At 39.9% G+C, this 16,886-nt stretch overlaps 1 protein-coding gene across 1 annotated transcript in view; it reads left to right on the top strand.

The window, feature by feature from the left end:
* Window positions 1-16,817, top strand: part of prkcha (protein kinase C, eta, a) — a 17,801-nt gene extending 984 nt beyond the window's left edge. The window contains exons 2-15 of the mRNA XM_072458337.1: window positions 5,588-5,651; window positions 6,207-6,366; window positions 6,629-6,663; window positions 6,743-6,825; window positions 7,768-7,897; window positions 7,977-8,110; window positions 8,185-8,310; window positions 8,891-9,064; window positions 10,058-10,212; window positions 10,886-11,024; window positions 12,451-12,639; window positions 14,444-14,590; window positions 16,170-16,323; window positions 16,614-16,817. Of these exons, the coding sequence (XP_072314438.1) occupies window positions 5,588-5,651; window positions 6,207-6,366; window positions 6,629-6,663; window positions 6,743-6,825; window positions 7,768-7,897; window positions 7,977-8,110; window positions 8,185-8,310; window positions 8,891-9,064; window positions 10,058-10,212; window positions 10,886-11,024; window positions 12,451-12,639; window positions 14,444-14,590; window positions 16,170-16,319 (1,686 nt within the window). The 3' untranslated portion in view covers window positions 16,320-16,323; window positions 16,614-16,817. The remainder of the gene's footprint in view (window positions 1-5,587; window positions 5,652-6,206; window positions 6,367-6,628; window positions 6,664-6,742; window positions 6,826-7,767; window positions 7,898-7,976; window positions 8,111-8,184; window positions 8,311-8,890; window positions 9,065-10,057; window positions 10,213-10,885; window positions 11,025-12,450; window positions 12,640-14,443; window positions 14,591-16,169; window positions 16,324-16,613) is intronic.
* Window positions 16,818-16,886: the final 69 nt, after the last annotated feature.

Below are 16,886 nucleotides of genomic sequence, written 5' to 3'. Positions count from 1 at the left end.
CTGAGGCTCACACAAAAGCACTGAGCAGATCTGTGCAAACAAATGACACCAGTGTGTACTGGAGAAAATACAGCTCGTTATTATGAATATACATAATGGTTCAAAAAACCACTGTAGTTCCACTTTGTACTTCCCATCAGGCCTCTTGTACGGGAGGAACCGACTCTATATATAAGTTGTAAATCACCTCTTGTTCTGAAGTAATTTGAAAAAAACATATCTTAAAATATAGATTTTTTTTAAATTATTTGAGTAGTCCTAGTTCTTTATTCAGTAAATTACAAACTGTTTTCTGATGCCTAAGAATAATAAAAGCCAATTGTTTTCACTGATTAGACTAGTCAAGTTTGCTAATTAATTGATGTTGACAATCATTACTATTTGATTTATATATAATATATAGAGTATATATGTAAGTTACTCTGTGTCTTATTCGGGCTGTGCATGTGCACATTGTACACAATATAGTAGAGGTGGATAATTATTATAATATTGCAATTGTGGTCTATAAAACGATTTAATTTATTTAAAAAAGGTTGCAAATAGAGCTGATAAAAAAATATATAGATATAAAAAATAAGGGTTTAAATAGAAAAGGGCTGTTTTAATTCAACAGTAATGTTTTGTGCAATAATAGTTTTGGGACATAACATTTAAATGGTATCACTAAAAAATTAAACCAGCTATTAATTTTTATCAGTGTCATGAACCACCCGAGTGCTGGATTCCATCTACTGTCACGTAACAAAGAGAAGGACAAAACAAAAATGCATTGCAAACAAAATAACCTGTAAAAATCTGGTTTTATTTATTTGCTGACGGAAGCTATTTTCCATGTGAAGTGTTTCACAGCCGTGTCACTCGGGGAAGTGCTCAAATGGAACAGCCTGTACTTCTTCAACACTTAACACTCAAGTTTTTCTCTTTCCTCTCTGTGATTCTGCCCGGACTGGAGCTCTGAGGCTGTGGGTGGACGAGATTATATCTGATCAGGCTGTGCATTTAGTCACATTTGAAGTGAGATCAAGTGATAAACTTTAGTCTTTTGAGTCAACAGGTCATTCTTGAGTCGATCCTGTCTGTAAAAGCATGTTGTTTGGAGTCCGGAGTCCTATTTTGCGTGTGTTAAATTACTCCAATTAATAGTCCGTCTTGTTTATGCAATTATTCTTACTAAATATAATCTTTTATTTGTTTTTATTAAGAAATTATCAAATTGTAATAAAACGACAGCCAATGCCATTACGCTCAGCCCGAGTATTTGGATATATTTTATTGTGTTTAATGCAGCCCATTCTTCCCTCCTATTGGTCACCCACCATCATGATGTGAGTTAGCCAATCATAAGGACGTGCTAACTGTCAGAAGAAGCAGTTAATATGGTATTTGTAAACTATTAAAGACACTTAACATTTTAGCCAATATAAACTGTTTATTATTGGTACACTGAACAACATCATACTGTGAGTGGGTTTGCCGCTCCACAAACATGACTCGTACTTGGCCTCCACTAGAGTATAGACATGGCTAACACTATTACAGATTACAGCAAAAAAAAAGATCTGATTAAAAAGAAAATAAATGAAATGTCTGGCGTAATCCCCCTAAATGAAAGTAGTCACATTTCTGCCCTGTTCTGAGTCATTTTATGGTCTGTTCATTTTTTGTGCTAAACTTTTAATATCAATCAAGACAATTACAGGCACATTTTTACAACGTTCCTGATGCTTTGTGTAAATATCATCTTTATCGAGATTCAAATTTTTGTCTATATTGCCCACTTCTAGTTGCCTTGATTTATTTATTTTTTGCTTGAATTTGAGTTTATTTTTAATAGTTATCAGTTGCGTTAAAGTGACATGAACATGAACTGTGATCAAAGTGACATCGTAGGCCACGGGGCTTTGGGGAAGTGGCTCTGAGGCTGTGCGGCTCCAGCTATAAATGGAATATAGACAATGAATGATCACAAATGTTGTTTTGGGGAAATCAAAATGTTACGAAATGTTGCCAAAAAGAGCATGTCAAATAGTGATAATAAAAAAAAGCAATTTAAATAAAAAAAAAGTGTGTGATACTCTCAGATGGAGGGCCAGATTTTCCTGTTGAAGAAATATGTAATAGGCCATTCCATTTATAGTAGACCCTAGAACTCCCGGCACATGTTAGATGCATTACAATGTTATCTAAATATCATCGTTGTTGTAATTCACCATTATTGAGATCTTAATTTTTGACTCTCGCATTGCCCAGGACCCACCACCAGCTCCCGAGTTTGCAAGGCTCAGAGTGTGGGTCTCTGAGTGTGCAGGGCTGGGGACGTGTTGGCTGCTGTTGTGCAGGTCTTCACTTGCCCATCGTGCTGACACTCACAGCTGCAGGCTCCAGTCACTCTCACTCTCTGTTGCCCCGGTCATGATTTTACTGCACTTTTGCGACTCAGCAACAGTTCACAACATTTTATCTCATTGATATTGTATTAAGGGGACATATTATGCAGAATCATCTTATTCATGAGCTTTCATCCTCGGTACAACTGTGTTTCCACATCATTAGTTTACTCAAAGTTGTATTTTGCATGCATGAGTAGACTTGAGTGTTTTCATCTACCCCCTATGCTGCCCACTTCCCTGTACTTAATTGAATATTATGAAAAAATGTGGAGTCCAAGTGAAACATAGGGTTCTAAAACGTCATGTAGCCAATTTTCAAAAATAAAAATGTGTAAATGACAAGCCGCTGCTTGTTACTGTTAACTGTCACGGGGAAATGTCGAGGAAGTCAATGGAGCGGTTTCTATTACTAATCTATTTTAGATCAACATAGTGGATTAAAAATGCCTTACTTACATTATAGTTCAATACTACGTACCTGAAAAAACATAATATGTCTCTTTTAAGGGCCGAGATACATTTGATCTCAAAGAACCATCAACCTTTCACTCAGATGTTTTTTCACCTTTTTCATTTTGAACTCTTGAAACTTGAAACTCACACTTATGCACTTGCATATCTGGGCTGACAAGCAGTGAAAGTTGGTGAAAAGCGGCCCGGCGCAGTTCTAAGCTGATGGTCGGTCGGAAACCGACCGCAGTTGTCATGGTGACGTCCACTTCTGCTTTTGAGCGCAGCGTTGGCTGAAGTGTTAGACATGTGGGAGGCTTAAACCCCAAAGCATGGAGGCCTGCTTTGAGCTCATAACAGGAAGTCAGTTTCACCCCTCCATAAAGAACACACAATACTTTTACTGTGCACAAATGTAACAATGTCACCAAACAGATAAAGACAACATAAAAGAGAAGAGTGCAGATAAAATCACTTGAGTCATATGCATAACTAAACAAAATGGTTTTTAGCCTAGAACATTGTCAGAGTAGAGGCCTGTCTCATATCTTCAGGAAGATTTTAGCTTTATAAAACTGAACGCAGATTCCCTTCTTTAGTCCTGACTCTGGGCACCAGCAGGAGGCCGGTCCCTCAGGTCCTCAGAGTCCGAGATGGTTCATATGGCACTAACATGTGCGAGATGTACTTTGGTGCTAGGCCATGGAGAGACTTGTACACAAGCAGAGCTGCTTTTAAGTCTCTTCTCTGAGCCACAGGAGCCAGTGCAGAGACCTGAGAACAGGACTAATGTGATCATACTTCCTGGTTCTGGTCAGGACCCGAGCAGCAGCGTTCTGGATGTACTGCAGCTGTTTTACAGCTCGTTTGGAGAGGCCAGTGAACAGGCCGTTACAGTAGTCTAATCTACTGGAGACAAACGCATGGATAAGTCTCTCCAAGAAACCATACTTTTGATTTTGGTAATGTTTTTTTTTTTTTTTTTTTGCCGTCAGTGAAACATAAGTCTGAGGTTCGTCTGCGTAATTGTGATACTTCACTTTTGTTTGAGTGTTAATACTGTTAACCTCACCTGTTACAAAATCCTGATATTCCTTCACAAAATAATCATAGCTCTAAATTAGATAATGTGACATCCCTAGTTAATTTTTGTTGAAATAATTTAACAATTATTCACAATTATGGAGACCATGAATATATAATCAGTTTCTGAAAGACAAAATAAAATTAATCTGATTTAAAAATTACTTAAAATGACTTGCTTCTAAAATAATTCACAATAAATAAATAAATCACAATTATTAGTAGTATTATTTATTTTTGTTCATATGACCTGAATAATTACAATTACTATTATCGATCAACCAAATGATATTGACATCCCTGGTTATAACAGATATTTAGTCATGATATATGGGTAATATCTGGGCCCATACACATGAAACAAAAACTGGCATGGAGTTCAAGATATTCTCTGTCAGCACTAATGCACTAAGGTGATTTTTGTTTTTCTCCTATTGAAACACAAAAATGGCAAATATGTGGCACAACAGTTGTATTTCTTTCCAAACCGATGTATCTCCTGTTTTAGCTCCTGCCCTCCGCCTTCGCCTGAAACTATGACGTATATGACATACTATTATTATGACATATTCTTGAATGACGTGAAGTTGTGCAAAAATAGACCAAACTGTTCAAACCAGTAATAACACTTGCTTTGTCTGCACATATGGACGTCATGGATGTGCGTCAACATGCCAGGTCTAAAACTAAATAAGGGTTACAGCAGTTTTGTATTTTACTATAATAAACACATTTTATTGTATGTTTTATATTTGCTATAGGCATTTTATTTTAGTTAATTTATTTGCTCTTTGTTTTTAATTTATTTAGTTACTGTTTACACGGTGTGCAAATAATGCCAAGTGGCTGTGTAGTTCTAATCTAGTCTATTTGTTTTCATCTGCTCTTAATGTTTTGAGGTATTTCTGTCTGTGGCTCAGCAGAACCGGCCTGACCCGCTCCAGATTCCTTCGGCCTCACACAAATATGCAGATACATATTTCAGGAGTTGCTCAGTAGTAATGCATTCAGATGATCCTGTAGGGCTGTGTTCGCTGTGTTATTATTTATAATCTCTATAATCTCACCAATCTTTCACCACGTTCATCAAAAGAGAGCTGAAAAAGTATAGGCAAAGCAAGTTTATTTGTAGAGCACATTTCATTCACAAGGCAATTCAAAGTGCTTCACACAGCAGGAAAAATGCATTAAAATCACAAAGAAATTACAGAAACAGAAAAACGATACAATTAACTAAATTAAAACAAAAAATACCTTTGCAGCATGACAGGTTGCAAATTGTTGGCTTGAGTGGCTTTGGCATACCAGCCTATTATTTTGTACATTTGTAGTACACAATCTGTCCGGTGTAGCAATGGGCGATATGGTAAAAACAAAAAAGGAATCATCATTGTATTGTATTGTATTAATGAATGAATGAATGAATGAATGAATGAATGAATGAATCAATCAATCTCAATTTGACTTAATTTGATAGACTTTTATTAATTCATACAAAAATAGACAAATGTCGGACATGGATTACAGGATTGGCTGTGGACCTCTCCTTAAGATCATCACTGATAATTAGACATGACCGAATCTCCATCTCAGTTTTAAATTTGATCAACTGTCCTAGTCTGGATAATGTTGATGTAATGTGTGTGTTTGTGGGTCTGCAGGTGGACTTGGAGCCGGAGGGAAAAGTGTACATTGTGATTACCCTGACCGGATCCTTCACTGACGGTGAGTGCTGCAGTCGAGCGCTGACCGACTGTCACCAAACAATGAAGAGTGTTGTAGGCAGTGTTTGAACGACTGAACAAAAATGATTATAAGCCTGTACTGTAGTAAAATAGTCCTAAGAAAATTAAAACGAAACAAATCCTCTTCAGGTTTTTCACATAATACTTTCAAGAGCTTAAGGGCAGATGGTAGGAGTTACTGCTTAGTTTCATGATGTTATTTTTTATTGAAGTTAATGTAGGAGGCAATATCCGTACTGGCATATTAAAGCTGCTCTACCTTTGTCTGTATACAAATGTATGCAGTGAGAAGAAATGAGATGTGTGGTGAAGTGGAAGTACATAAATGACTCATGCAGCTGCAGTTCGCGTTTTTGTCAGCCTTATTACTAAGCAGCTTGTATTCTTTCAAATGTTACCTCACCTTCAAGGCACATTTATCCGTGTTCAATCTTTAGTTACGTTTGGTTAGACTTTCCAGAACATGCCCCCCCGTATTATGTGTGGCGTTTCTTGCAACTTTGTACAAATTCACTTTCAATACCTGTGTGCGCAGATGATGCCCTGGTGTGCCCTCCTCAGAAGCGTCACAAAGAGCTGACACGTACGCGTCAGGGCGCTGTGAGGCGCAGGATCCATCAGGTCAACGGTCACAAGTTTATGTCCACATTCCTCCCACAGCCCACTTTCTGCTTCCACTGCCACGAATTTATCTGGTCAGAACCTTTCTCTAGTCTTTGCTCCTCCAGTACTGTTCAACTACAACACTGTGATTAACCTTTTTCTTGTAAAACTATGAAACCGAGGAATGCCAATGCAATGCTCAATGCGTGTTTAAGGCAGTTGTCAGAGCGCTGCCACTGCTTGTGACGATTCTATAACTTGTATTTTCCTCCCGTGCGGCAATGTTATCAGTGATATTCTTGAGCCAATGTTTCTGGAGTATGTTGTGTTTATTGTGTTTTTATTTGCTCTCAGGGGAGTGTTTGGAAAGCAGGGTTATCAGTGCCAGGGTAAGCTCATAGTTTTGTCCTCTTTCTTTTTAGACTATCATTACAAAGACATGTCAAATGTTAAATTGTATGCTTTCAGTGTGTACGTGTGTAGTTCATAAGCGTTGTCACCAACAAGTAGTGACAGCATGTCCGCTCATGAAGAAGACTGAAGATGAGCAGGTAAGCACAGCCTCCGAGTCCTGCCACAACTTTACCATTTCACCTCACAGCCTCTGTTCAGTGCATGTACTGCATTAGTGTTGTTCTTCCTTCATTATTGTTGTACACTGAAGTATAACTGTATGAATGTTAGTGTGTTTGTAAATGGAAACGTAAAACAACAGATTGTAACTATCCCGGATTTACATTTCTGCCTACTATATTTACATGAATATTTACATTTCCTGTTGTGATCAAATGAGCACATAATAGTAAAAGATCTGAGACGAGCACTTGACACACTGAACTTTAAGTGTGAACTAAAATAGGGACATGTCATTTTCCCTGTGTCAGCATTTCCCGCCTCTTGATTTAGCCTGGCCTTTTGTATGAACCAGCCTCTGTGATGCAGGCAATAGAACTGAATGAAGACATTACTTAAAAAAAATGATTTGCCCGAAGGCGTTATTTGACAAGCTGTTGCGTGAACTTTGGAAAAGAGAGGTTAGAGACATTCAGCAAATGGGTGAGGCCGGGAGGCACTACACCACTGGGGAGCACAAACATTTTTTCGGTGAGCTTGTGTGAACTTAGTATTGCCCTTTATGTATAATTCTGCAATAATTCACAATTTCCTGTTTGTGAAGTGAATGTTATTTTAAACTATTCTATTTTGCAATTTTAACTGAAGTGCTAAAAATAAACAACATAGTAGCATTTTTCATAGCTTGCTGAACACAAATGGTTTTGGTTCCTGAAAACATAATAAGCTCATACATCTTAGTCAGTTGTTTGCTGTTATGTTGGGGTTGCTTATTCATACTGTTTTATAACTTATACACTGTCAGAACGCATGTAGACTGTTCTTTAGCCACCGCAGAATCAATACTTCTCAGGGCTTTTTCATCATTTGATTTAGCCTTTCCACATATCTAACTGTGTGCTGTGCATCTCTGTTTGAAGACAAAAAAACAGGGTTTCAGTATCAATGTACCTCACAAGTTCAACATCCACAACTACAAGTCTCCCACTTTCTGTGACCACTGTGGATCTCTGCTGTGGGGCCTCGTCCGACAGGGCCTGCACTGCAAAAGTATGTTTTTTAAAAACTATCACCATTTGTAGCTTTATGCTCCTTCATGTTTGTATAAGACATGCTTTTCTCTTTTTAGGTTGCAAAATGAATGTTCATATCCGCTGCAAAGGAAATGTGGCCCCGAGTTGTGGCGTCAACAGTGTGGAGCTGGCCAATAAGTTGTCAGAAATGGGTCTGCATCCAGGAGGCCTCTCCAAGCGGCCTTCAACGGTACTGTATGACCATGTTGTCTGGTGGTTTTCACCGTTCTTGGAACTGTTCTGAATGTTCAGTTGTGCTCACAGGTTAAGAACAGCCAGATGAGGGCGCCAGAGCACAGAGAGAGCTTAGAGGTCCAGCCACAAACAGTCAAACTCGGTCTCCATAACTTCACCTTCATCCAGGTTCTGGGGAAAGGCAGCTTTGGCAAGGTGAGCATAAAGTCCGAAAACAGATATTCAAGCATTGTTTTAAGCCTACCAGAAGGGAGTTCAAGAAAGAACAATGCACTATTATTCATTTTACTGATTAACAAAATGGTGATCTGTTTCTCTTATAAAATGTTATGTAACTTTTTGCATTGCCTCTGCTATCAAAATTCAAATATTCAACAAACTTTTCTTAATGTTTGTCTTAAGTTTAACCTGTTTAGCCTACGTTTGATAGGGCAGCACAGTAATAACAGGAAATCTTAGTGGAGAGAGAATTCAGCAAAACTGAAGGTACTGATTATGCAGCACACGTGTTGCCAATTGACATGGTTATAAATTAGTTAAAAAGTGGTATTAATCTTTAGATGTAAGTGACAAAGCATGTGTCCTTGAATCGACCCCAGTTTCCCCATCCAGATGTCCAAAATCCTCCAAAACATACTTTACACAAGGATGTCAAACTTACTGCACATAAATTCATTGTTCAAAAATGAGCACATACCACTGTTCAAATGTGGTATGTACCTGACCCCGTGTACATATGTATTATACATTGTGACATTTTGCCGGGCCGTTGCAGGTGATGTTGGCGCGGCTCAATGACACGGAGTGCGTCTTTGCAGTGAAGGTGCTTAAGAAAGACATCATTCTGCAGGACGATGACGTGGAATGCACCATGACTGAAAAACGGGTGCTATCACTCGCCGGCTGCCACCCCTACCTCACCCAGCTCCACTGCTGCTTCCAGACACCTGTAAGTCTGAGCACACAGTGTGAAGTATTCTGTAGAGCATTTATCACCTCATCACCTGTACATGTGTGTACATAACTCCTGTTTTTAAGTCATGAATATTATGGAACATGCAACTATATCCATGCGTTTCAAACTATTCTTTTTATTGTTACAGTGTATATTTATATCAAGCTTTTCCACCTTCAAGGCACTCAAAGCACTTTACTAGGCAATGTTGGAGAAGGATAACATTTCCTCTAGCTTTTCCACCTAGATAAAGAAGTATTTTTTGAAAGCTTTTCAATTTTCAAACACTTACCCTTGATGCTAACTTGTTTCTAGTTCTCACAACCTCTATAGTACTTCCTTTGTGTGCTGTGTTTTATATCTATCTATCTATCTCTATCTCTATCTCTATCTCTATCTCTATCTCTATCTCTATCTCTATAGAGATAGTCTGTAAATTAGGGTTGACATCAGGTCTAAATTACAACTAAACCTGGATTTAATTAAATCAATGGAAAAAAGTATAACCCCAGGCCCCACATGACCTATATCAGGATACCGTTATAATAATTAGCAATTAGCACACGGCTCCTGTGTTCTGCTCTCATGACATTGGGAACCACTGCTCCAGATATTTTGATTGTGCAGTTACTCTTCTAATCAGCAGAGGACAGCAGTCCTTTAGTTCTTTTCTCTCTGAACCTCATTTGTTGAACCTGTCTTTGACCTACTTAACAGGATCAAAATGTACAGGACAGCCAAACCTCTCATTAATTTAAACTGAACTCTGACGTCTGTTGCATAAGTAGAATTGTACATTTAAGACAATAGATTCCCACACATTTCCAATCTGATCCTGTGATGTGGTTAGGAGGATGTGGGAGTAAGGAGGCATGTTCCTCCATGGAGGTTTTCTCTTCTTTGAAGCATAATAAGAAAATGTACATTATATGAACTGACTTGTCTAATACGGTACTATGTGTTTTTTCTCATCTTTGTTCTCATTAGGACCGACTCTTCTTTGTGATGGAGTTTGTGAATGGAGGAGACCTCATGTTCCACATTCAGAAGTCCAGGAAGTTTGAGGAGCACAGAGCGCGTTTCTATGCCGCTGAGATCACCTCCGCTCTCATGTTCCTTCACAACAAGGGCATCCTCTACAGGTCAGAGTTCTCTTTATTCACTGTCCTAACTGACTTCTTCTCATGTTGCACTCAACCTTCTGCTTGTCAGACAAATGACGAAGGATAATACTGAACGTATTGGACCAATGATGAGCCAATACTTCTAATCCTTTTAAGGAATACAGCATCTTAATTCAGTACATACATCTGACCAAAAGAGCGCTTGCTTTGTGTTGTTGTGTTGTCAGATGTTGTCAATGGAAAATGTAAATATGGCACTGTTCAAGAGGCATCATGTGGTCTGTAAATGTGACCTATATATAGAGCTTAATGTGCGGCCTGCAGAACATAGCATGCCTGTTTGCTCTAAAGGCCACACACAGCCCACTCCAAAATAGTCAAGAGGATGAGCGAGCAGCTCAAAGACACCACACTGTGGAGGAATCTTTTGAAAGCTTTTCCATTTTCAAACACTTACCCTTGATGCTAACTTATTTCTAGTTCTCACAACCTTTTATAGCACTTCCTCTGTATGCTACAACAACTATATAGAGAAAAGACAGTAAATACAATGGTCCCTCCATCCACAGTGTGCCGCAGCTCAATCCCACATGTTTACCCTTCAGTTTACTGTAAATAGTGTTTGGGGGGGTCATGCTGGTCCACAGGATCCATTCAGAGTGTTTACAGCTCTATTAATATGTGTTTTCAGAGATCTGAAACTAGACAATGTTCTGCTGGACAAAGATGGCCACTGTAAGCTGGCAGACTTTGGTATGTGTAAGGAGGGCATCTTCGAAGGTTCAACAACAGCCACCTTCTGCGGGACCCCTGACTATATCGCCCCAGAGGTCAGTATTTCTCATTAACATTAAAAGAAAAAGGAGTCAAATGTTTCCGATAGACTTTACAGTGTTTTCTATTTTTTTTAAAGAAACTGTAATATTCGTTCTTTCGCACTCCTCCTTCACATTTCAAGTCTGTTCAAATGGGATTTGATTGGCTGTAATCATAACTGTCCATACAAAAGCAACTGTACAGTGTGAGTTCCTGTCCTCTGTGCTCCGTCTGTTAAAGGAGTGATGAGCCTCTTGAGTGTCCTGAGCACTATATTTAAGCCCCCTGAAGTGGTGATCATCAAAGTGTTTTCTGAGTCCACTGACCTTTTGCCTCAACACACTCACTAGTCGTCCCCTGCTTACCATTTGGCCTATCCACCTTTTAATGACATGTGCTTGGAATAACATTGATTAATAAATGAATTAAAAAACAACTCATTAATCAATGAGCAGTCAACACGAAATTAAATTCCTTGTGTTTTTGATGCATGACTCACCCCATACAGCGGATTGGCCTCGGCATATTAAGAAAAAGAAAAGGCGGTTCCCCCCCATATTGATCACATTTTTAAATGTCCTTCCATCTCATAAATCATGGCTGGTGGACTTCAGGCAGTGGGACTGCGCTGAGCCATAGATTGAGAGTTGACACTATAGGATACAGTGGTGAGGCAGAGCAGTGGCCTCATGTGTTTGTGTGTGTGTTTATTTGTTTGTCTGCGTGTGTTTATTTGTTTGTCTGCGTGTGTTTATTTGTTTGTCTGCGTGTGTGTGTTTGTTTGTCTGCGTGTGTCCATGGAGACGAGAGGAGGAGAGCTTTGGCACGTGGATATATTATCACAGGACAGTGAACTGACTTTGTGAATGAGTGTTGTGAGCAGTGCAGTCCATGTCTTTTGGTGGCATGGAGCCTTCATATGGCATGCAACAGTGTTGCGACATATTGAAAAAATAATTTAAAAATCTTGGGATCTGCAGTGATCTCTTCGACGGGCTGGCACAGAGGGGCACTCTTTGAGGCTTCAAGATTGCGGTCTGTGCAGGACTCTAGGTGTGGCTGCATCACGGGCAGGGAGAGGCAGGCGGGGCAGATGGCGCCGCGCAAAAGAGAAGCAGTAGAGAAGGAGAGTCTGGACTTTCTAAGTTTTAAGAAAGCATGTGAGGAGATTAAAGACTCTTTCTCCTAAACAAGTGAGCACTAACTCCTCTCCAGAACCACACACTGTTACTGCCACAGGATTGGCTCGTTGACCTGTCGATTGAAATGCACTTGCCTTATCGAGATTGACCAAAGTTGAGATTGCAATCTATCGATCTTTAAATATTTGGCACAGCTCTAGCTCCATACATTATTTGATCTCCTTTGTTTGATTGTGGATTCTATTTGTTTTTTGCTGAAGTGACTCCTCCTTTCACTGTGATCCTGGTATGTCTCCAGATCCTGCAGGAGATGCTGTATGGAGCGTCGGTGGATTGGTGGGCCCTCGGGGTCCTACTGTACGAGATGCTCTCAGGCCACGCCCCATTTGAGGCAGAGAACGAAGACGACCTGTTTGAGTCCATCCTGAATGAAGAGATTGTGTATGCATCGTGGCTGAGCACGGAGGCTGTCAGCATCCTCAAAGCGGTCAGTCTCAGAGTGTGGGTGGCACCTCCCTTAGGGGCTTTCACCAACTGGTTTGGAAAATGCTATTGATTCAGTCACAGTAGTTTTTACTCTATAATAATTTTGACCATTCAAAAGATAATAACAATATTGTTTTTTATTTTATTTTTTTTATTTTTATTTAACAGTCATTGGCAAGCAGGTATGGCCACAGTGGGGCGGCTAGAGGAAATGTTATCCGTCTCCAACATTGCCTAGTAAAGTGCTTTGAGTGCCTTGAAGGTGGAACAGCGCAATATAAATATACACTGTAACAATAAAAATAATAGTTTGAAACGCATGGACATAGTTGCATGTTCCATAATATTCATAACTTAAAAACAGGAGCTATGTTCCCAGAGTCCAAAGGAACATTCCAGTTGTATATTGACCTTGAGCCTGATAGCACAATGACTCCAGCTATGGACCCTGAATGTTATGTAACTATATTAAGCCATGTTCAGAACCGTCCCCAGCCACAGCCCCCTTCATAACATACTCAAACAAAGCCTTTATAATAGAATGTGTGAGGTTTCAAACATACTAATGAACGTGGTGGTAAGATGCAGCATTTATTAACAATTTGATTTATCGGGTCCTTTTTCTCTTTGATTCCTTAAGCAGTTTACAAAAGCCCCTACTGGGTTAAGCTACTAAAAACACCCCAAATCTATTACATCAAAGGAGTTTTCTATATCTGGTGGAGAAGTACAGTTGTTATTGTATGGCTGCCCTTGCCACATGATGAAGGATCTTAAAGTATCTTTATAGGTGGATTACTAACCTAACTTCATCCAACAGTGTGTAGTCCGTCACCTCATTTCCAGTGGGAGTCATGTCTGTGTAGGCCAAATGCCACAAAGAGCAATTACAGCCATGTGATGCCTATTTAAACAGGCACATATCCTTTTCTTGTGATCTCAAATTCTATCGTATCTGCACTCATGCTCCTGTTTGTTTGACACCTGTTCAAATTTAGACAACACTATTGTTGTTGAGGCTAAGAATTATCCGTAAACCTCATGGCCTTGTTCTACTACCCCTAATTTAGCTGCACTAAACTGAGCCCAGCATTTGAATTGTTGTGTTGTTTTTTTAAGATGATGAAAGTAAATGAGGTAAGATTGAACAGATGAAACACGGTTGAAAACTCCCAAGGCTGTCCTCAAATGAACTGTGTCTGAGCGTCATGGGCGGAGCCAGACATAATCCCCAGAGCGTGTGTTCACTACTGGAAAAAGGGGCGGCGCTGGATGTTGTTTTAGATGTGCCCCAAGTTTGTTTTTCAGGACAGGTCTGAACAGGTCGATTGTTTGTTTTAGGCTCAATGTAAATTCCAACATTGTGTAATAGTTTTGGCCCAAGTTGTACAGTAAAATTGCCTCAGCGAGTACGCTGTAAAAATGTGCTCTTTTATCTTGCATAATAAGCCCATTGTATTTCTTACTGACATCCAGTTGTTTGTGAGGAAAGTGCGTCAATCAGTTTCCTTTTATTGATGCAATAAATGGACTCTGAACGTTGACCTAATTCTGGAGTTGTGTTGTTCAGTCTTTTACACTCTTGGAGACAATAGCTTGCATGAAGTCATTAGTTGTTGCTCATTTATTAGCTCATTTTTAGGTCATTTTTAAATGGTTTTGAATGTCAGCAAAAGACCACAAATGCTAGTTATCAAAAGTTATCAAACATTTTATTTATTTGGCCTTATAACGATTATTATTATACTTAAATATGAGTTGTATAAATATGATATAAATGCCATGAATTGCTTGGTTGTCCACAGCTGCTGACCAAAAACCCCACTCGGCGCTTGGGCTGCGTGGCCTCTGAAGGGGGAGAGAGCGCCGTAACCTGCCACCCGTTCTTCAGCACTATCGACTGGGACAAACTCAACCGCAAAGAGATAGAGCCGCCCTTTAAACCGCGGATAGTGAGTACATTTCCGTTTCAATTCAAGTGAAAAGACATATAAGCTAGCCTGTTATTCTAGACTTTGTCAGTGTATATTATGCAACAAGTCTATTCAGTCTGTCGTCAGCACCGAGGCCCATACAGGATACAAACTGTAACACGAAGGTGCACAGTCAAGCAGATGCAGACACTATAAATTAAATACTTATAGCATTAGGAGTGCAACGGTAGCACAGTTTTTCCCACTAACCAGAAGATTGCCGTTTCAAATCCCTCTCAATGACAGGTATAGTGTTGTTCTGTCTTTCATGTGTAGTGTGAAGTAACTCCTTTCACCTAATGAAAAGTCGCAACCTAACGTAGAGTACTATCATAACATTAAAAACATGTTAATCCAGATGTTCATTGTGTGGAACAATTGGCATGTTAAAAGTTCTTAGAAACAAGTCCAGGAGTTTTCCTTTGTAAAAGAAAAGATTCAGTTGTTTCATCTGGGGACTCATCATATTCATTTTTCCACACAAGGATCACTCAATCAAATGGGTGACAGACCCTTTGTGTGCAGGAGCGTTCACGTGCACCAGTCATGTATTTTAAAGTTTTCCATCATTGCTCCTCTGTTCTGATGCCCTCCCTCAGTGTCACAGATCCTCCCTGCTCACTTACCTAATGCACGGGGATTATCACACAGGGCAGTGTAGGCTGCAGTCTGATCCGTGCACAATCAGGCTCATATTATGATTATTACAGATAATCTAAGCAGGGACACCCAGACTTCCTTTTCCCCAGACACTTCCTCCAACTCCTCCGGGGTGGTCCCGAGGCGTTCCCAGGCCAGCCGAGAGACATAGTCGTCTTGTTTCCATTGACCATCAAATTGCGTGTATTTTTTATACGCCGCTGTAGGCTGCGTTGTCGTGCGGATCAGATGAGCCTTGTGAAGGTGTCTGTTTAAAGACTCCTTTGTGGGCCTCCATCTCGCAGATTCGTGTTTCCACCTCCATCTCGGTGAATTTCCTCTTCTTCCTCCTTTTCTTGTGCTTTGTTTAGTCGGTCTGTGACACCGCGTCTCACCCTTATGAATATGATACATATGTTAATTAGGTGATTTCCATAGCCGTATCTGGTATATTAGGGCGGGCTCAGGGCGGAACCTTATGAGGAATTGTCGCAGCACAGACGTAGGGTGGTTTGGGATTTATGAAGAGACAGGTGTGCTGCGCAGGTTTTTCTAAATCATTTTTTTTTGTTGGTGGTTGTGAAAGTACAATGCACTCTTTTATAAATGAGGCCCCTGGACACTTTTATAAATACAAAACGTTTCGACTCTCATTCAAGAGTCATTCTCAATCGAAGGATTTGGCCTGAGAACTAAAGTATTAAGTAGAAATCAACAGAATATTTTTTTACAATGGGAAAACTCCTGAACGTTTGAGGAATGAGCTTTTAGACATATTTGCATTTCAAAAAGTTGGAGTAGTTTTGGTTTCTAAGAACTTAAACCAAGAAGTCCTGCCTGTATTTAAAGTCAATACACTTTCACTAGATGAATCATACTAAACAGAATATGTCCGTTTTAACTGTCTTTTGCGTTGTAGAAAACCCCTGAAGATGTGAACAACTTTGACCCGGACTTCACCCAGGAGGAGCCCTCCCTGACCCCCATGGAGGACTCTCTCATCCCCATTGTCAACCAGGAGGAGTTCAGGAACTTCTCCTTCACATCTCCTGAGCTACTGCAGTCCTAGAGACCTGGAGACTACTGCAGTCCTGGAGACTACTGCAGTCCTGGAGACTACTGCAGTCCTGGAGACTACTGCAGTCCTGGAGACTACTGCAGTCCTGGAGACTACTGCAGTCCTGGAGACTACTGCAGTCCTGGAGACTACTGCAGTCCTGGAGACTACTGCAGTCCTGGAGACTACTGCAGTCCTGGAGACTACTGCAGTCCTGGAGACTACTGCAGTCCTAGAGACTACTGCAGTCCTAGAGACTACTGCAGTCCTAGAGACTACTGCAGTCCTAGAGACTACTGCAGAGACTACTGCTTATCTGCTCAGTGCCACGTCAGAACCAGCAAAAGACTGCTACATTCCTTGCACACAGAAGGACCACAAACTGCACAGAAGGAACTTGTCAATGACGAATTGCGACTTAAAACTCAAATTCTTCTATTTTCTTTTATTTCTGTTTTTGCTTTTATTTGTGAAGTTTGCTTCTTAAAATGAAAAAGTACTTTTGAAGTATTGAAGTGTGGTTTGTTTAAAAAAAAAAAAAAAAAAAAGGGAACTAGGTTAGGTACGTAAACAGGATTT

The sequence above is a fragment of the Eucyclogobius newberryi genome, unplaced genomic scaffold (assembly GCF_026437365.1).
Source record: "Eucyclogobius newberryi isolate DKJ021-1_F unplaced genomic scaffold, fEucNew1.0.hap1 SCAF_21, whole genome shotgun sequence".
NCBI lineage: Eukaryota > Metazoa > Chordata > Actinopteri > Gobiiformes > Gobiidae > Eucyclogobius > Eucyclogobius newberryi.
Note: the sequence above shows the minus strand (reverse complement) of the source record. Positions and strands in the feature narration are given on the sequence as shown.